Source organism: Sceloporus occidentalis, unplaced genomic scaffold (genome assembly GCF_023333645.1).
Source record: "Sceloporus occidentalis isolate IW3139 unplaced genomic scaffold, rSceOcc1.0.p SCAF_8, whole genome shotgun sequence".
Lineage (NCBI taxonomy): Eukaryota > Metazoa > Chordata > Lepidosauria > Squamata > Phrynosomatidae > Sceloporus > Sceloporus occidentalis.
The window spans coordinates 10,169,931-10,188,243 of NW_028316988.1; the positions used below are offsets into that span (position 1 = coordinate 10,169,931).

Here is an 18,313-nt window from a genome sequence, read left to right on the forward strand (position 1 = left end):
ATAGACTTCAGAGCCCCAAAGGCTCCTCCTTCCTCTTTGCCCCTCAGCCAATCACCAGCCACATGCAAATTTCCTCCCTCCCTCAGGATTCTACAGTCAATCTGAATAGACTTCACAGCCCCAAAGGCTCCTCTTTCCTCTTTCCCCTCAGCCAATCACCAGCCACATGCAAATTTCCTCCCTCCCTCAGGATTCTACAGTCAATCTGAATAGACTTCACAGCCCCAAAGGCTCCTCTTTCCTCTTTCCCCTCAGCCAATCACCAGCCACATGCAAATTTCCTCCCTCCCTCAGGATTCTACAGTCAATCTGAATAGACTTCACAGCCCCAAAGGCTCCTCTTTCCTCTTTCCCCTCAGCCAATCACCAGCCACATGCAAATTTCCTCCCTCCCTCAGGATTCTACAGTCAATCTGAATAGACTTCACAGCCCCAAAGGCTCCTCTTTCCTCTTTCCCCTCAGCCAATCACCAGCCGCATGCAAATTTCCTCCCTCCCTCAGGATTCTACAGTCAATCTGAACAGACTTCAGAGCCCCAAAGGCTCCTCCTTCCTCTTTGCCCCTCAGCCAATCACCAGCCGCATGCAAATTTCCTCCCTCCCTCAGGATTCTACAGTCAATCTGAACAGACTTCAGAGCCCCAAAGGCTCCGCCTTCCTCTTTGCCCCTCAGCCAATCACCAGCCGCATGCAAATTTCCTCCCTCCCTCAGGATTCTACACTCAATCTAAATAGACTTCTGAGCCCCAAAGGCTCCCCCTTCCTCTTTGCCCCTCAGCCAATCACAAGCCACATGCAAATTTCCTCCCTCCCTCAGGATTCTACATTCAAACTGATTAGACTTCAGAGCCCCAAAGGCTCCTCCTTCCTTTTTCCCCTCAGCCAATCACCAGCCACATGCAAATTTCCTCCCTCCCTCAGGAATCTACAGCCAATCTGAATAGACTTCAGAGCCCCCAAAGGCTCCTCCTTCCTCTTTGCCCTTCAGCCAATCACCACCCACATGCAAATTTCCTCCCTCCCTCAGGAATTTACAGTCAATCTGAATAGACTTCAGAGCCCCAAAGGCTCCTCCTCCCTCTTTGCCCCTCAGCCAATCACCAGCCGCATGCAAATTTCCTCCCTCCCTCATAATACCCTCCCTGTTAGTTTGACCAATGGTATGGGTTTCTGGGAGCTGAAATGCAACACATCTGGAGAGCTGCAGGTTAGGCACACCTGATCTAGACCGTAGACTTCAATTGATGCTGCCTTAAATCGCATTGGCCTTTTTAGCTGCCGCATCGCTGGTCATCATCCACCGCTCTGCTCCACTCCGTCCCCATCGTCCAGTCTCCACTAAAGCAGATGGTTATTTCTTGTACAATTGCCCCCTTCAATACCTAGGTCCAGGTGCCACATCTCCCCTGAGTCCTATGTAGATAAGGCAGTAGTCTTCCAGAACAGCTGCCTGTAGCAGCAATGCAAGCAAGCAGGCAGATGTTGTTGCTGTTCCTGGGGTGGTGAGTGGCCTCTTTCTGCTCCTACATACTGACTCCTCTCAGTTCTAGCAGGCACCCAGCTTGCAAGGGGGACATGTGGGTCTACCTGGCTATTTAACCAGGAGTTGGCTGGCTCCCTGGAGCCTTGTCCTGAAGGGAGCCATCCTCCAGAAAGCCTGGGGCAGTGATGGTGAACCTATGGCACGGGTGTCAGATGGGGCACTCAGAGCCCTCTGTGGGTATGTGCGCCATTGCCCCAGCACTGAGTTTGTTACTAGAAAGCCATAGGGACACGGCACTTTGCAATAAATAAGTGGGTTTGGGGTTGGAATTTGGGCACTCAGCCTCTGAAAGGTTCACCATCGTTGGGCTAGAAAGACCCAACCGATCCAGGTTAAAACGTCTGCCATTAGGTTTCTAATTTGCAAAAGGCCGTACAGTAAATGAATTAAATTAGTCTAGTATCATAGCTTGGGCGAGATTTTGTGGAGCATTAAAAATGAAGGGAGGGAAACAGACCTCTCCTTTCCTGGCCATGAATGCAACAGAATCCTGTTTTTCCTGGATTCTCTCATTACTGTTCTGCAATATCCTGGGATACCTTTGCATTTTGCAATTTAACCCAGGGTCCTTTTTCTTTTTGGGTGATTTTAATGTCTCTTTCTCATATATATATTATTTTGCAAATATGGCAATTCAGATTGGGCAATATGCTTAAATGCTCTTTGCAGCACTGGAAATAAATTCAATATAATTGGTCTTTAAGCTTCCTCCTACGTTACACATCAAGGAAACTATTTCCTCGGTCTTTCAAGGTGGAAGAAGGAGGCAGAATGGCTTTACCTAAAGACTTATCTTTAATGGTCAGATAAATCCAGAGTTTTGGGGTTTGTTTCATGGACTGGATGTCTCACACGATAGTTGATATTGCTCCTGAAACTGAGGGCCAGCCTTCATGCACTACATTTGTTGGTCCAAAAAAGCACTCGCTGCACTTATTTTAAGCTCTCACAAAACCATGAAGCAACATGGATCAATGTTGGGGTTCCCATAAGGCAAAATAAAGTAACTTCTTCAGGCTGTAGACACAGGAATCATCAATGGTAGATGGTCTCAGCTATTTCTCACAAGTCCATGGCCATTCCTTTTTCCTTGGAGGACTTGACAAACTTTCCTCTAGAACAGCCATTCCCAAACTTTGGTCCTTCAGATGTTGGGGACCTCAGCTCCCGGAGTATCAGGATGGCAAGCCTACATGGCGTAGTATTTTGTGTGTTGGACTCCAACTACTACAACTTTGTGCATTGGACTACAACTACAGACATTCTGGGAGCTTGGAAGCCACTGAAGGACATAACTTCTAGAAAGAAGCAACAGGTAATGTCGGCCATTTCCTTCCTACTGGGAGTAAACCAACTTATGACGTTTCCGAAGGCTATTGGTAATTCAGGACTTATTCAGTGAAAAATTCGCACATGGTGGTTTTGCCCAGAAAACTTCATTTTCCGCACTGGGGAAACTTGGAAGAACTTTGTACAAAGAGGAACAGGGTGTTGTTGTTGTCATTGTCCTAAGCCTTCAAGTCATTTCCAACTTATGGCGACCCTAATGTGAACCTATCACAGGGTTTTCTCGGCCAGATTTGTCCAGAGGAGGTTTGCCATTGCCTTCCTCTGCGGCTGAGAGAGTGCGACTTCTTGCCAAAGACTCATTCATTTGACTATTGCTCTCACCGCCTCTCCCCTGTTTCAATAACTGTTTAAACACTTGTCTAATAGTTTAATTGTATCTTATTATGGATAGGATTAGGGAGGGTTTGGGATATAAGGAAACATGAGGTTGTTGTATTTTATGGATATTTTAGTGCAAGCCGCTTCCATCATTTTGGAGAAGAAGGATACAAATAATAATAATAATAATAATAATAACAACAAATATTATTATCCAGTGGGTTTCATGGCCAAGCAAGGAATCAAATCCTGGTCTCTGCATTGTAGTCTGACGCACAAAGCACTACACCATGTTGGCTCGCCATCTTAATGTTGTTTTATTAATTCCGTTTTAATAATCGCAACCTTTTTTGGCCTGAATTTAATAAATATTGAATTGAGGTGACAAATTATTATTTATTACAATATATTTCCAAGCTGGGATAGAAGTGCATTTCCTCCTCCAAGTATTCTGGGACAAAGTCTTCTCTTTTGTTGTTGTTTTCCAGCATTGGATCCAAGCTTTAAAAATGGCTACTGGTTGAGCGTGACTCATGGGCAACCGTTAGAGCAAAGGTAGCGAGAGTTTATTATGATTCTGGAGACAGCGCATGACAAAACAACACTTATTTTTATTCCTTGGCAAGGTGGGTGGCTAATGCCAGCTTCTGCGTGTGGCGTTCGCCTGAAAGGCTGAAGGGAGCAAAATTAGAAAGCCGCTTTCCAAGAGCATATTGACTGAAGCTTAAAAGCCTGCTTGCAATTGTTATATATATTTTCCCCTTCCTGCTCAGAATCGTTCCAAACAACAAATACACAACGTACTTATTAAGCAGCTAAATTGCTTTGCTTTTTATTTGGGGGGGGGGGGGGTGAATTGAGGCTTTGTCCCTATGTTTATTGAGTTTAAGCAATGATGGAGGGTCTGCACCACAATCTTGCCTTGGAAAGGTATTGGCCTTTTCCCTAAAGGCTCACTGAAATAATGGGGTAAAGGACGAAATATAGGTCCAAGTCTAACCCTTTCCCAAGAAAGTCCAGGGACCGAGGGGAGAAGTCTCCATCTTCCATCCCATTGCCTGTACGTCTGTCCCATAAATGCATCCATTGCAAGGACCGCATCTCCTAATAACTTGATTGATCCGCACTACATAACTATACCTCTATGGTTCCACTTTTACTGCCATGTTTTCCATGAAATCCTAGGATTTGTAGTTCAGAGAGCGTTGTTTGGAACGGTCAACCAGAGAGCGCCTCTATCCGCTCCCTGAACTACAAATCCCAGGATTCCAAGGCGGTTAAAATGGAAGCATAGAGCTCTAATTCTGTAGTGTGGAAGACCCCATATTGTGTGGGAGGGAGAACCTAGAAGAATTTTGTACAAAGAGGATCAGAATGTTGTTGCTGCTGTTGTGTTTGTTGTTGTCGTTGTGTGTTTTCAGTTCATGTCTGACTTATGGCAACCCTTATGGCCAGAAATTGATCAATGGAGACTAAAAAGGCTGGCAATGTGCTGCACATCACTGACTGGAGGTATCCAGGGCCGCATTACCACTTACAAATAAATTGCTTTGCAATCTTAATTGATGGATCGGTTCGGTGGCGGAACATGGTTCCCACTACATTTGCCTCAATCGCATTTCCTTGCTGCGAAATAAAATAAAACAACTCACTTGTGGATCAGATTGACAAACGAATCGGTTCAAAATGGATCCACTCCAGCCGGCCAAAGGGCAATTTTAAATTGATTCCGATCCACATCTGGTTCACACTTGTGCGGAATCGATTCATCCAAAAAGAGATGGAAAAAATCAGCATCAAAAAGACCTGGGTTAAATGTGTCTAGCGGATGCCCCTCCCTCTTTGAATCGCTGTAGTGATTCGGTTCAAGTGTGAACCAGGGTCATTTAAAATGGTTCAAACCAATTTGCGGTCTGGTTTAAAAGGTAGTAGGAATGAGGCCCAAATGTTGCTTCTCTGACCTCCAAAAGCTGGTTGGAGACGTGAGTTGCAATGGAAAGGAAGCGTTTGCTTTGGGTAGAGGCTGCATTTAACCTTCCGGTTGTTGCCTCCTATGTAATGCATCTACAACTCCTTCTACTCATTGGTGTGTCTTGATAGAACCAGCCTCTTTTGGGTATTGCACCCGATTACTTACCTTTTGCTCGTCTCCTCCTCCTCCTCCTTCCAGCAGCTGAAGATGGATAGAATAGATGATGGGGAAATGAACGCCTTTGAGGTCTTCTTGTAGCGAGACGTAAGGACACAGGGAATGACTTACCCAAAGCAAACCACTTACCCTGGCTATTGGCAGCTTTGGTGCTCCAGGGTTGGTCTAGATGCCCTTCCAATGTTATGATCTTGTGAATCGAATGGATGGCAGACTCTAACGATGCCACATGAAGGGCTCTTGCTTCCTGGGAACGGTAGAGAAACAACCCAATGGGGATGTTGCTGTGGGAAAGGCGCAACAAGGCAGGGGAGCCAGCATTGTGAATCGCCTTCATATCCTTAATGAGAGAGAAGTGTGGCTTAATTATCATGTTTTCCCTTTTTGCTTTTTCCTGCTGCCAGGAGGAGCGCATGATCTCCTTCCAGCTGCAGGCCCTCCAGGGTGGCTGCAATTATTGTAATATCATCTCCCCCGTTGCATCTCCGGCGGCTAATGGATGGCGCTTCCTACCTGAACCTATTACAGGACTGTCGGAGTGGTGTACATTAAAACACGCTTGTGTATTTGAACACAACAAGGTACACAGTCCATGTGCAGAGCAACAGAGGTGCATTCCTGCACAGAATGGTTGGGAAGGGATCGGAGGAAAAACAGAGGGAATTAGCAAATGTAGAGAAAATATAGTATGCCTCCTGAATCTATGGGGGAAATGTTCCCAGACTCACCATGGATAAGAAAACTCATGGATAATGGCGAATCGTATATTTCCGGTGAAGGTTGACCATAAAGTCAGGCTGGAGGACCTCCAGATGCCTAGAGAAATCTTGAATTTAATGTGACTTGACATTCGCACATACCAATAGCGCATATATCTATATATATATATGTATGTCTCTCCCTGGTTTCTATTCCACTATATGCATCCGAGGAAGTAGACCAAAGGTTACAAGGAGCCCAGTATTGATTTATCTGTTTATTTATTTATGGAAATGGATACCCCGCTTTTCCCTTCACCGCTCAACGCAGCTCAGGAAAAATAATAATAATAATAATAATAATTAAAAAACCCAACAGCGATACAATCAACAAACCATTTTTAAAAAATATTTAAAAGGAAGAAAAAACAAAACAAAAAAACAGCAATCCCAAATCAATAAAACAGTTGCACCAGGAGTGAACAAAGAAACCAATAGAGACCAGTTTCCATGGGGGAAAGAGGGTGGGTTTGGCCCAGGGTCTCCATGGCAGAACCATTTGGGGAACTCCAACAGCAGAGAGGCCATCATATATAAGACCCTGTTTCGGGTATTTACTCCGTTTACACGAGAGGAAGCAGATCTTTCCAAACAGCGGAAGGGTTTGGAAGTCAACCGTCGCGGAAAACAGACAGAGAGCCACTGAGAAATCTGTATAAAGACTGGTGAGAAACCAGCAAGAAGGTGGGTCTCCATTCAGAAACTTGGCTGCCATGTTGATATTTCCAGGTAATATTCCAGGAGAGACCCATGTACCAGCTAAGGATGTCAGCCATCATTGGACGCATTCCTGCGCACAAGAACAAAACGATCCAAAAGTCTCCTTCCTGTCGGTCAAGATTACAATATGTATATAAATATAAATATATATTTGTACATTGGTTCTGTTCTGATCGTTTCTTCCCCAATGGTTCCTCCCATTTTGAGACTTTTTGTTTTGCAAAAGAAAAGCCCAATGTTGTGCAGGAAAGATGGACCTGGATCTTATCTATTGGTCCCAACCAGAGTAGACTCACTGAGTTGACTGTTCAATGATAGGTCAACATAAATTCAATGCGTCTGCTCTCACTGGTGCAGTTACCAATAGGATCCAGCCCATGATGTCTGGCATACAGTATTTTGTGTGTTTGTACAAATATACTTTTTTTTGTACAAAACCCATAGAAATGCAGGACGGGGAGTTTGACCCAAAAGCATTGCTTTCACTTTTACTCAAGGACAGAAACGTCACAGCGGTTGACAATATTCTCGATGGCTCAACAAGTACGTTTTTCAATATTCTTTACATCCTTAGAACCAAGACATCGGCCCATAATTTTTTAAAAGATACATTGTCCGTTTTCTTATTTATACCGTTACATGGAGCGGTGGGTTTTAAACATCCATGTTCCGTTCCAGAATAGACCTGTCCCTTGTGGTCCGTGTTGATTTGTCATAAACATCTCAGGATAGCAACTAGGATGGACAAAATTTTAGTCCGCCAAACTGATTTAGCAGTAAAATTCCCTGACGCAATGGATACAGGTGGCTTCTGTGTCAGCGGCGGACGGATCCATTCTGGATAGCTTGAAACGTGTGTTGAATACTATGTCCAAAATATGTTCAACGCCTTGGATGGACCACTGAAGGAACTCTAAAGAAACTATGCAAGGTGTTGAACTGTATCCCCAAAAATAAGGTTAACACCTTGAACAGCTTCTTTAAAGTCTGGTCTAAACTCTGGATTGGATTCGCTTCCCTACCGACAAGGGAACTACTGGCCATAGCTGACCCTATATGTACTAACTGTGCATCATGGAGTTCACATCCCTCTCTCCTGCGGTTGAACATCCATCATAGATGTCCGGTCTCTTTGTCATGGAGGGCTATCCACCATTACTGACCTTCTCATAGTGGACTCCTGCCCAAATGTTGACCTGACGGTATAATCTAGTAAGCGTTTTGCTCGGGTGAAGTTTCTCAGAAGCCTTCCCAACAGCCAATCCTCCTAAAAATGAATATTCTCCACCATTTGGAGAATATTCTCCACCGTTTGTGGCTGTGTGTTTGTGTGGCAGTAGCTATGCCTCAAGCGGTGTGAGATCTTGGGCATAAAAGTCCTAGTCTTGAGGCCCAACTGCCTCGAGGGCAAAATTTTCAGGAAAAGACGGGACACAAATAAAATTGATAATGGCGGGTTACAGACCGCCATATAAGTACGCGACGAGCGCTTACTAGGGTTAGGAAGGGGTGATGCTTCTGCACCCCCCTAACCCTAGTACGCACTCCGCGCACACAAAATGGCGGCGGCTGTTCCACACGGCCGCCGCCATCAATACGTCATGACCGCGCCGCCTCCAAATGAGGCGGCGCGGTTGTAACGTATTGAGGCCACGCCGTGGCGCATAGTGCACCTTTTGCGTGACCCGAGAAGGAGCTCCTTCGGAGCTCCTTCCTGCTTTGCGTCACTGGGCGCAGCCTTCAGATGGCTGCGCCCAGTGACGCAAGGGAGAAAGGGGCCAAGTGGCCCCTTTTTCCTCCTCCCCGCCACCACGGGGTGTCCTTGGGACTTGAAGCCCCAAGGACACCCCTTTCCAGGTTGCGGGGAAGCTGCCTTTTGCCGCTTCCCCGCAGCCTGCAAAGCGGCGGATCGGGGCCTCGGAGGCTGCCAGTCTAGCAGCTGAGGCCCTGATACACCGGGGAAAGGGGCGGGTGCAGGCCGCCCCAAACGGGCGGTCTGTAACCTGCCAATAATAACACCATTGTGTTGCTGCCCTTGGTTTCTACTGGGGTTTGCTTCCAGACAAACGCACCCTGGATATCAAAATCCGTAGATGCTCAAGTCCCATTAAATGCAACAGTGTCCCTTATATAAAATGGCAAAATCCAGATGTGTTTAAAAATTAATTTCAAGCCATGAATGGTTGAATCCATGGTTGCAGAAGCCATGGATTACAGAGGGCCAACTGTACTTGCAATGGGAGCTAAAGAAATCAAATACTCGTTGGGTGAAAGCAAAACCAAACAGCGTTTTTGGGATGAGCAGCGGTGAAGCCCCTCTGCCTCAATACAATTTCGGAAAAGGTCTCCTTCTTGTAAATTGTGACATGTCTCTCCCCCAACTCCAATTTATCCAGCCACAAATAGGTTGGGGAAATTTCCAGAGGCCATTTTGGTCCATCTGAATCCATCCAGAAGTTAATGCTACTTTGGTTCACGGTTCAGTCAGTCCTGACATAGTTGAAGACCCAAGTCCTAACCCATCTTTTCAGGGAAGCCCTATTTGGACACAGCTCAGAGTTTCTGCTTGCGAAGAAATGCCATGTGGATGGATGGACTCACCAAAGCCATTTCAATGGACAACTTCATGGCCACCAACCATGGTAGGCCACTTTGAGGCATGCAACCTCTGAGGGCCAGAGCTACCCGGTGCAACCATATTTCCAATTCCAATTCCCAATTCACACTTGAATTGGTTTTGAATAGGGTTTTGCACGCCAAAATTGGGTTTGGGTCTCTCAGTCTTGTTTCACCAAGCCACATGCGCGGCCAACTAAGAGCTGGAACCAATACAAGCTCCATAAAATAGGGGCCTGATATGTTTCCTCAACCGTCCCATCATGGAAACAGACTTAAAAGATGAGTGTCTGTATGTCTGTGCAAACTAAATTTCCGAAATAGAAAACATGAAATATATATATATATATATTTTATAAGTCCGTATACTTAAGTGTGTCCAACGGAATCATATATACCGAACCCACAACACTTGTTTCTTTGCTTTAAAAAAATGAACATTTAAGATTTCTTATTTTTTTCTTCAAAAATTTGCTACAGTACAAAAAGTGTTTGTGTTCTTTTTATATATATATATCTTATATATATATATATATATGCAGGTATGTATAGTAACAAGAAATACCGAAGAGATATACCCTCCCCACCTTTGCTTTCAGTAAAGGGTTTTGACACATTTTCCCACTTAACCTAATCTTCTCGAGACGTTTTTCCCGGGCGATTCATGGCACATAATGGTATTATTGGCACAGGTTCAGAAGAAAATATCCACAGTCCGCATATTCCCGAACGGAAGCCATGACTCGGTCCGGCGCGTTTCTTTCCTCGGTCTTCGCTCGCGACTCGATTCCGGGTCCCATCCCTCCCATCTCCCATGAAAAACAACCCAGTCCACAAAAATGCCATCCCAGGTTGGGGAAGATCCCTTTCGTTCTTTTAAAATTATATAAAAATATATTTGGCTGCTCTTTGAGTCTTCCGTCAGGAAACACAAATGGTAGTATTTAGGTGACCCATTCATTTACTTATTTTTACAGGTTCACCAGTGGAATCCTGTTGGGGAAAAAGGAGGAGAAAATATAGTTAGCATGAGCCATTTCCAACAATAACCTTAAAAAACGGGAAGGAGCAATCCATCACAAAAACATTTCCAAGGGCTTTCGACCCTTTAAAAACTCCCTCCCTTCTTTCTCGACAGTTAATTCCAATAAGTGAAGGGGGGAAATGACCGAAAACCCACAAATCAAACAAGTGACAGACATTAAAAAGAAAGGAAAGAAATACCCAGCCATTGAGTGTGATGATTTTCTTTAATTTTTAAAGGCTTTTATGAAAAATAAAACGAGAAAGAACGAGAAAGAAAGAAAAGATGGACGGAACAAAGTAAAGAACTAAATTGAAAGATAACTGGAACCCGACATTCCTTTCCAGCCTGCTTGGTTTTTAATGGGTTAAGATAGGTAACAATGGGGAAGTCTCTTGGTGTAACCCCCGTTGTATTCCCAGTCAGAGTAGACCACCAAATGGATCAGATTTACGTCTGCTTGAGAATTGGTTCAATGGATCAACTCTGGTTGGGAGTAACCAACAGGATTCAAGTCATTGGCTTGGAGGAAGACTGGAGTAGATCCATCATTGGACAGATGGGGTTTTGACTCACTGTCCAACATTTCATCTGGTGGATATATTCCTGTTAATGTTGTCATGCGCCTTCAAGTTGTTTCTGACTTTTGGCGACCCTGTGGAGACCCTATTGTGGGGTTTTCTGGGGCTGAGAGTTTGTGGAGTCACCCAAGATCATCTTTGGTTGAGCAGCAAACCCAACCCTGGTCTCCAGAGTTGAGGTCCAAAAATGCTGTGTATTTTCTACCTGGGATTAAGTCATAGGGTCCACGTCTAAATCATTCTTGATGCAGAGTTATGAGTTTGGTTCTACTCAACATATAGCTGCGCCTGGATTCAGACCAACGCATTTGATTTAATGACGGGCCAGACACATTTCCTCGCTCCTTTTGCGCCTTCGCCTCCGCTTTTAGAAAGCTCAAAGCTAAGTCCACATTTCCACCTCAAGCCAAAAAAAAAAGGTGGGAGAGGGTCCAAAATGTTCAGGTGGGGTGATAGCAGAGACCACCTTGGAGCTATTCCCCAGTAGGAGAGCTATTCCCACCAAGGCGTTGCAAAGGAGTAGAACTTGGAAAAGCGAATACTAATATTAATGTTCCTTTTTCATGCTCCTAGAGAGTAAGTTCTATTTCCTTCCTCCCTTTCTCATCACAGATCCCTGTTTCCATCCCTCTCCTCCAGAGAAAAACGCCACCACATTTCTTGTGTCAAGATGTCATACAAAGCGTCTCTGTATTCGCTGTAAGAGTTGTTTGGCAATGGAATAGAGAAGCTCAGCAGAGGTCTTTCAACAGAGGTTGAAATGCTTTAGTTGTGCATTCCTGAAAGGCAAAGGGTTGGACGAGATGCAACTCAATATGAAGAAAATGGCATTTTCCAAGCAGGAAGAACCTTTCGCCAGGGCAGCAGCAGCAGCAGCAACAACAACAACAACAACAACAATCCTTACTGCATAGAAACTGTATTTTCTGTGCAGAAAATGCTGTGGTTGGTAACTTATTTCCTGCACAGAAAACACATGCAAATTTTGCACAGAATAAGTCCTGACTGGTGAAAATTCTCACCAGTTTAGGTTTCTCTCCATCAAGATTTCCTGAGATGCAAGAAACATGGTTACTGATCGTTTTTCCAAATACTTTTGCATGTTCGACTCAGTCCCCTCAATCTCCCCTCATCCCCCAATGAGAAAGCCATAAGTCTCTGGATGAGGAGTTCTAGCATCGCCACATATTTAATTTAGATTAAGGGAGATTAGGTCGTACATTAGCAAAACAGTAAATCATCATTAGAAGTACATCTACTGAGGATTGGCGGACATGCCAAAGATAAGTGCCTTGTGTTACAGGGAAACGTTAATTACATTTTAAAGTTAATTGGTGATGGGGCCGGAGAGCATGGCTATCAGTCCGAAACCAAAAGGGAAACTTGCCCACATGTTGCCACCTTCCATGCTGCCATTCGCGGCTATTTCTGGCAAAGGTTTGGCCTATTTTGGGTCCCTCCTGGATGTCTTCTCCTGCCTACTGTCCTTTTCTGGTGCAACAAAGCCAGGAAAAGACAGACAATGAGAAAGTTAAGACTGATGAAAAGTGGACATACAAGATAAGAAAGCTAAGGCTGATCTTGGGTGCCTAGGAAATTGGAACGGTTGGATGATGAGCTCTTGAACAATGAATGTGGTTATTGTGAAGGGAATGCCAATGGCCATTAGAAGAGATAAACTGAACTAAAGCATACATTGGATTTAACGTTTGCGTATGTCACCAACAGTGCTTTGGCCAGTGGCCACAACTCTCAAAAGAGTTCAGACAGATTTTCATGTTAAAAGGAATAGCTGGCGTTCTGTGTTAGGTTTATGTCTTTGTAAACGGCCTCAGAAGTGTGCAAAATCAAACTGAGCAGTTTTACAAGATCCATCTTCCCCAAGGGCAGCAGTTCCCAATCTGTGGGTCGTGACCCCTTTGGGGGTCAAATGACCGTTTCACAGCAGTCACCTAAGACCATCGGAAAACACATATTTCCGATGGTCTTAGGAACCGAGACACCGTAATTTTATGGTTGGGGGTCACCACAACATGAGGAACTGTATTAAAGGGTCACGGCAGTAGGAAGGTTGAGAACCATTGCCCTAAGGCTGCAATGAATGGTAGCCTGTGGAGCGCAAACAGTAGCCTGTTGCATCACATTGCAATGAACGGTAGCCCATTGCACAACGGTAGCCTGTGGAGTGACTGATGTGCTATGCGTCAATGGGCAATGGGCATGAATGTGTATCAGGGCACTCCCCAGTGTACATCCAGAGGCCAGCTAGGTTCTGATGGCGTGCCAAATGTGCACCAGAGCACCCAGAGCACAATCTGTACGCAAAGGGATCTTGTAGCACCTTTGAGGTTAACTGAGTGAACGAGTTTTCATAGACTAGGAGTCTCCTACAAGTCCCTCTTGCTGGAGTCTGGTTGTGCATCTCAGCCATTCACTAACAGGATACTCTTGTGTTTCTGAGATGCAGTTACAAATTCCTACAGTTCTGGAACATTATAGTCTGTAAAGCAGAATCTGAGTCAATGCATGTATGTGTGTTTATGTGACATGTGCGTGAAGACATCGCACACTGGTGCCGAAATGGAATGGAATGAACGTCTGAATGGGAAAGAAATGTGCATTAACTTATATTTAAAAAGCAAAACAGAAAACACAGAGCTATCCAATTCATGGTTTGCAAGGCTATTAAGGAAAGCATGCACATATCTTTCGGATTCCCATCAACTGAGGAAACCAAAAGGGCTGGAGTCCTGATGGGGATGTACATCTTTATATGTTAAGTTATATTTATGGGAATTAGATTTGGGAAGTTCCTCAACATCTGTATTTTGTACAAGCCTGATGTTATGTTACTATGCAGGGGAATGAGCGATGTGCATTGTGACCATTGCACAACGGGACTACATTATAGGACAAATGTGCATCAATCCCAATGTGCAACAGCACATTCTTGCCAATGTCCCATTCTGCACCTTTCCAATTCAGTAACAAGGTTTCTTAGTTCTTCTGCTATGTAACTATGCGCATATAAAGTTACGTAACGTACACCACGATAGAGGAATCCAGCCATGTTTCTTTCCTCCCTTGCCCCAAATTATACGTAAACATGCATACTAAGCAACATGAAATGAAATATGCGCACCTTTGAAAAACGCACACATATTTACTTTAGCCTATAAAGGACATGCATTGAAAAGCGCACAAGATTACGGAGGGAAAAAAGGGGTGGGAAGTGTTTATATTAGGAGAAATGGCCTAAGATCTCAACACACATATGGCATTTCCATGCAAGAAGAGGGGAACCAATGCCTCACGGACCCAGATGCGAAAGAAAGGCGAGGAAGGAAGGGGATTCAAAGAAATGCCATGAAATGGAGGCAGAGAGATCTTTCCATCCTATTTATGACTGATGAATGCATGCAAAAGCAAAATGGAGTAGAGATGTAAATCTGAGCTGGTTATACTTCCACATTAAAAGGAGGGGAAAAGCTGAAGCTTTCTACCTGCTGGGTGAGATCTTTTGTACATTTTTGGATAACTGTGGGGTGCAGGAGAGGCTTTTTGGTATCCGGAAGTCAACCAGCAGTTAACTTCCTAATTTTAATCAAAGGCCTTTCCTGGACCTAACATGACCTGAGGAGGCCCAGAATAGTCCAAGAGAGGTTTGTTTGTTTTGCTATAAATAAAAAATAATGGGGCTATGGGTATGGGGGACACTGAGTTTGCGGACCTCCACAATTTTTGGAGGAGCAATGTGGCAACTAAACCCATTAGTGGTTGCCCACACCTGCTCCAATGCTGTGCATCTTCCTTGGTCTTTGGACGTTATGCTCACCGGTCCCACAAAGTGCAGAGCGATCTGCAAGTGCCATTAGCTGCATTTTTCCTGGCACTTAATCTCTGGCCCTGAGGGCTGTCCATGCTGTGCTCATGCTCCCCCTGAGTCAAGGTAAACGGTTTTAGCGTGACTCATGGTCTCTTAGGATTAATTACAAGAAGAAAGAGCATTTGTTAGTATCATGAAGAATGAGGTCAACTCGCCATGTTCCATTTCCATCCTCTGCTCAGAAGTCCAGAAGATAACATGGACATGTTTATCTATGCAATGGCAAATCGGATCCCCATCCTATCAAGATACATATGTCGGTGCCTTCCAAACACTTATTGACCTGTGGGGACCCCATTAACTTGGTAGGGTTTTCTTATGTCCTAAGGAATACTCAGAGGTGGTTTTGGCAGTTCCTCCTTCTGAAATATAGCCTTGCTATTTCTTGGTGGCTGCCATCTAAGCACCAACCAGCTTAGCTTCCAAGATCAGATGGAGCCTGGTGCCTTCAAGGCATTTTCAGTTGGGGCACTTTCAACTGAGGTGCCTTCAAGGTATTTTCAAGGATGAAAACAATTTCACCCTCAAAGGTATTATCAGTGTTCTAAGTACTATCTTTGTCAACTGACCTTGTTGGATGGGTTGGATTATATGGGAGGACTATCTCATTCCTTAAAGCAGTGATTCCCAAACTCTGGTCTGCCAGGTATTTTGGACTTCAGCTCCCAGAAGCCTCAGCCATCTTGGCCAATGATTTGGATTCTGGGATATGAAGTCCAAAACATCTGGAAGGCAAAAGTTTGAGAATCACTGCCCCAAACCATTTAATACATTAAATATGTATAAATTATGTATAAATGACTGTTTTAGGGGGACAATTTCCATCACCCTGAAAAAGATGTCCTTTTTATGCAGTGCCAAGAAAGTGGTACCCACCATTTTGCCATCTCTCTCCATCACTTGCCCCAGATGTCTCCTTTTGCCTACCATCTGTGATTATATCTTTCCCTTGGAAGGTAAGGTAGACCCCCATACAAACATTCAAAATATTATTAAGAAGCTAATCTTCCCTGTACACGAACAATATAGATTTCATAACGCACGTCGACAGATTTTAAATAAACCTTTGATGGGTTTTAAATGGAAATAAATCAATGCTCCATTTTTATTTGTAGTTTTTGCAGAACAGAATAGGATAAAATGTTATATGTCTGCTATTGTATTTGTATTTAGAAACAGATCTGGCCGAATTAACTGGGGATTTAGACTCTGGCAGCATATTTGAGAGAACGCTAATAACTATCAACAGATGGTTTAAAGATTTTTCCACTGGGAACAATGTTCCGGGAGGACTTGATTTGTTGAAACGTTGTTCGCCGTTCGGCAATGATAATCTTCATCAGTCATAACAACTTTCTGGAATCGGAGATGTGTCTCTGTTGTAGATCTTAGGTTATAAAATGATATTCTGAATTAGTGGCAAGTCAAACGCTGACTTGAGGAACCTCATCCTCGGTCTGAAGGCCATCGTCCAGAAACAACCCCAGATCCTTGGAGATTACAACTGGACAGCACTAGTATCATTAGTCATCAGAAGTGTAGACCTCTGGGAAGCGTTCCAGAAGTTTAGGTCCACCAAAATCAATAGTTCCACCATAATCAGGAACCTCAGACTTCCTCCTTCATATCTTGCCCCATAAATCCAAAAAACTTGCTCTGGACGTTCTTCTGGTCTTCCAGAATGGGGCTGGTATCCATAGACTGACCAGAGGTCCTCCTTTGCTTTGACAAGTCCTACATTCAAGCCACTGTCCAGAAGGAATGCCAAAATGTCCTCTACTTTGAGCCATGAAACCTCTCAGGCAAGAAAGAAGTAGCTCAACAGATTTATTACTCCAAGGGCCTGTTACTGTTCCTAGGCAATAAACATGACCAAAATGCCACCAAAATGTGTTGGAGAAGCAAAGAAAGGAGGAGGAAAGTGTATGTGGTTTTTTCCAACGGAGGAGTGGAAATGCCAATCCAGTTGAGTTTGTGTTGCTAGTAAGGTACAATTTAAAGCATTTGTTTTGCTCAGAGTTCTTGAAGTAGTTTGCAAGTTTGCAAGAAAAATATGGTTCAGGACATAATAAAAATGCAGTGTATCTCCCTCCTGCCTTTAGCGACAGAAAGATGTGTTTAAGTAAGGAACCCACCAAAGAAATAATAATGGACTCGTTTCTCGCTTCCCAATTTTGTCACTTAGTTCAGAGCCTCAGATGAGTTCACGTTTCATCCCAGAAGCCCAGAAATAGTTGCTCTGTGGAGCTTTGGCGGAAACCATTAACTTTTTACCTTCCCTTTCCCCCCGTTCTAATCTAATTACCTTTTTGTAATGCTCAACGGCTGAGCGCAATGTTAAATGGCCAATTCGCAGCAGCGTCGCACTTAGTGGAGGTGGGGAAATTGCATTTAGGGTAGATCCGTGATTCATTGTGGTGGGTTTGGATTTGAGGCTGACCAATTAATTTGCTCCCATGTTTGGCTCAAAGCCATCGAGGTGCGAGGACGAGTTATTTCTCATCACTCCCCCAGCCTTGGCCACCTTCAAAGGCAAGAAATGAAAGGCGCCCAAGAAGCTAAAGGACAAGGAGGAAAGGTGGAATTGCAACAACATTTCCAGTATGATCAGACTTCAATGGGGTCCATGGCTTGGGTGACTCGAACTCTGCAACCAAGTGATCCAGAACTCATTTCACCAAAGAGATTGCATCCCGTTCGGTCTTTCAAAGCATGGCTTTGAAGATGAGGCCAGGAATGCCGAAGACAATATACCAGGGGTGATGCTAGGTCAATGTTCCCTTTCATGCTCACAGAGCGTGAAAGGGCGATGGCCATTAGAAATACACCAGTGATGGACAGAGCTTTCCTTGCAACCATTTCCAGAGTCAATCCATTGGTTCTACTCTGAGTTGAAACCCTAAATGGTTTCGTTTAAACCTCCTTAGTTGGAGGAGTTGAAAGCAAACATGGCGTAGAAGTTTGAGTGTTGGACTATGATCCTGGAGACCAGGGTTGACCCTGGAGACCCTGCTCAATCATGGAAACCCATTGGGTAACCCTGGGGGGGGTCACACACTCTCAGCCCCAGGAAACCCCATGATAGTCTTTTGTGGGTTTTTCAGACTCTGTGGCCCATGTTCTAGACGAGTTTATTCCTGATGTTTCAGCAACCTCTGTGGCTGGCATCTTCAGAGAATGCTGACATGGAAGACAGTGGGGTATATATATATACTGTGTGACCCTGGGTAGGGAGGAATGATTTCCATGTCAATCTGTGTAATATCCTCCCACCCTGAGGCCTTGCCATTCAACAACAGAACAACACACAGATTAACATGGAAATCACTCCCAGGGTCACACAGTATATGTGTGTGTGTACACACACA

The 18,313-nt window shown here is 44.4% G+C and overlaps 1 protein-coding gene across 3 annotated transcripts in view; it reads right to left on the bottom strand.

Moving 5' to 3' along the window:
- Positions 1-6,321: 6,321 nt before the first annotated feature.
- LOC149307851 (adherens junction-associated protein 1-like) overlaps positions 6,322-18,313 on the bottom strand; it is a 98,199-nt gene continuing 86,207 nt past the window's right edge. For all 3 annotated transcript variants that reach the window (XM_089534515.1, XM_089534516.1, XM_089534514.1), the window contains one exon: positions 6,322-10,447. Coding sequence is in view for 1 of the 3 variants with exons in the window: in XM_089534516.1 (XP_089390642.1) it covers positions 10,426-10,447 (22 nt within the window). In the remaining 2 variants the exon portion in view is untranslated. The remainder of the gene's footprint in view (positions 10,448-18,313) is intronic.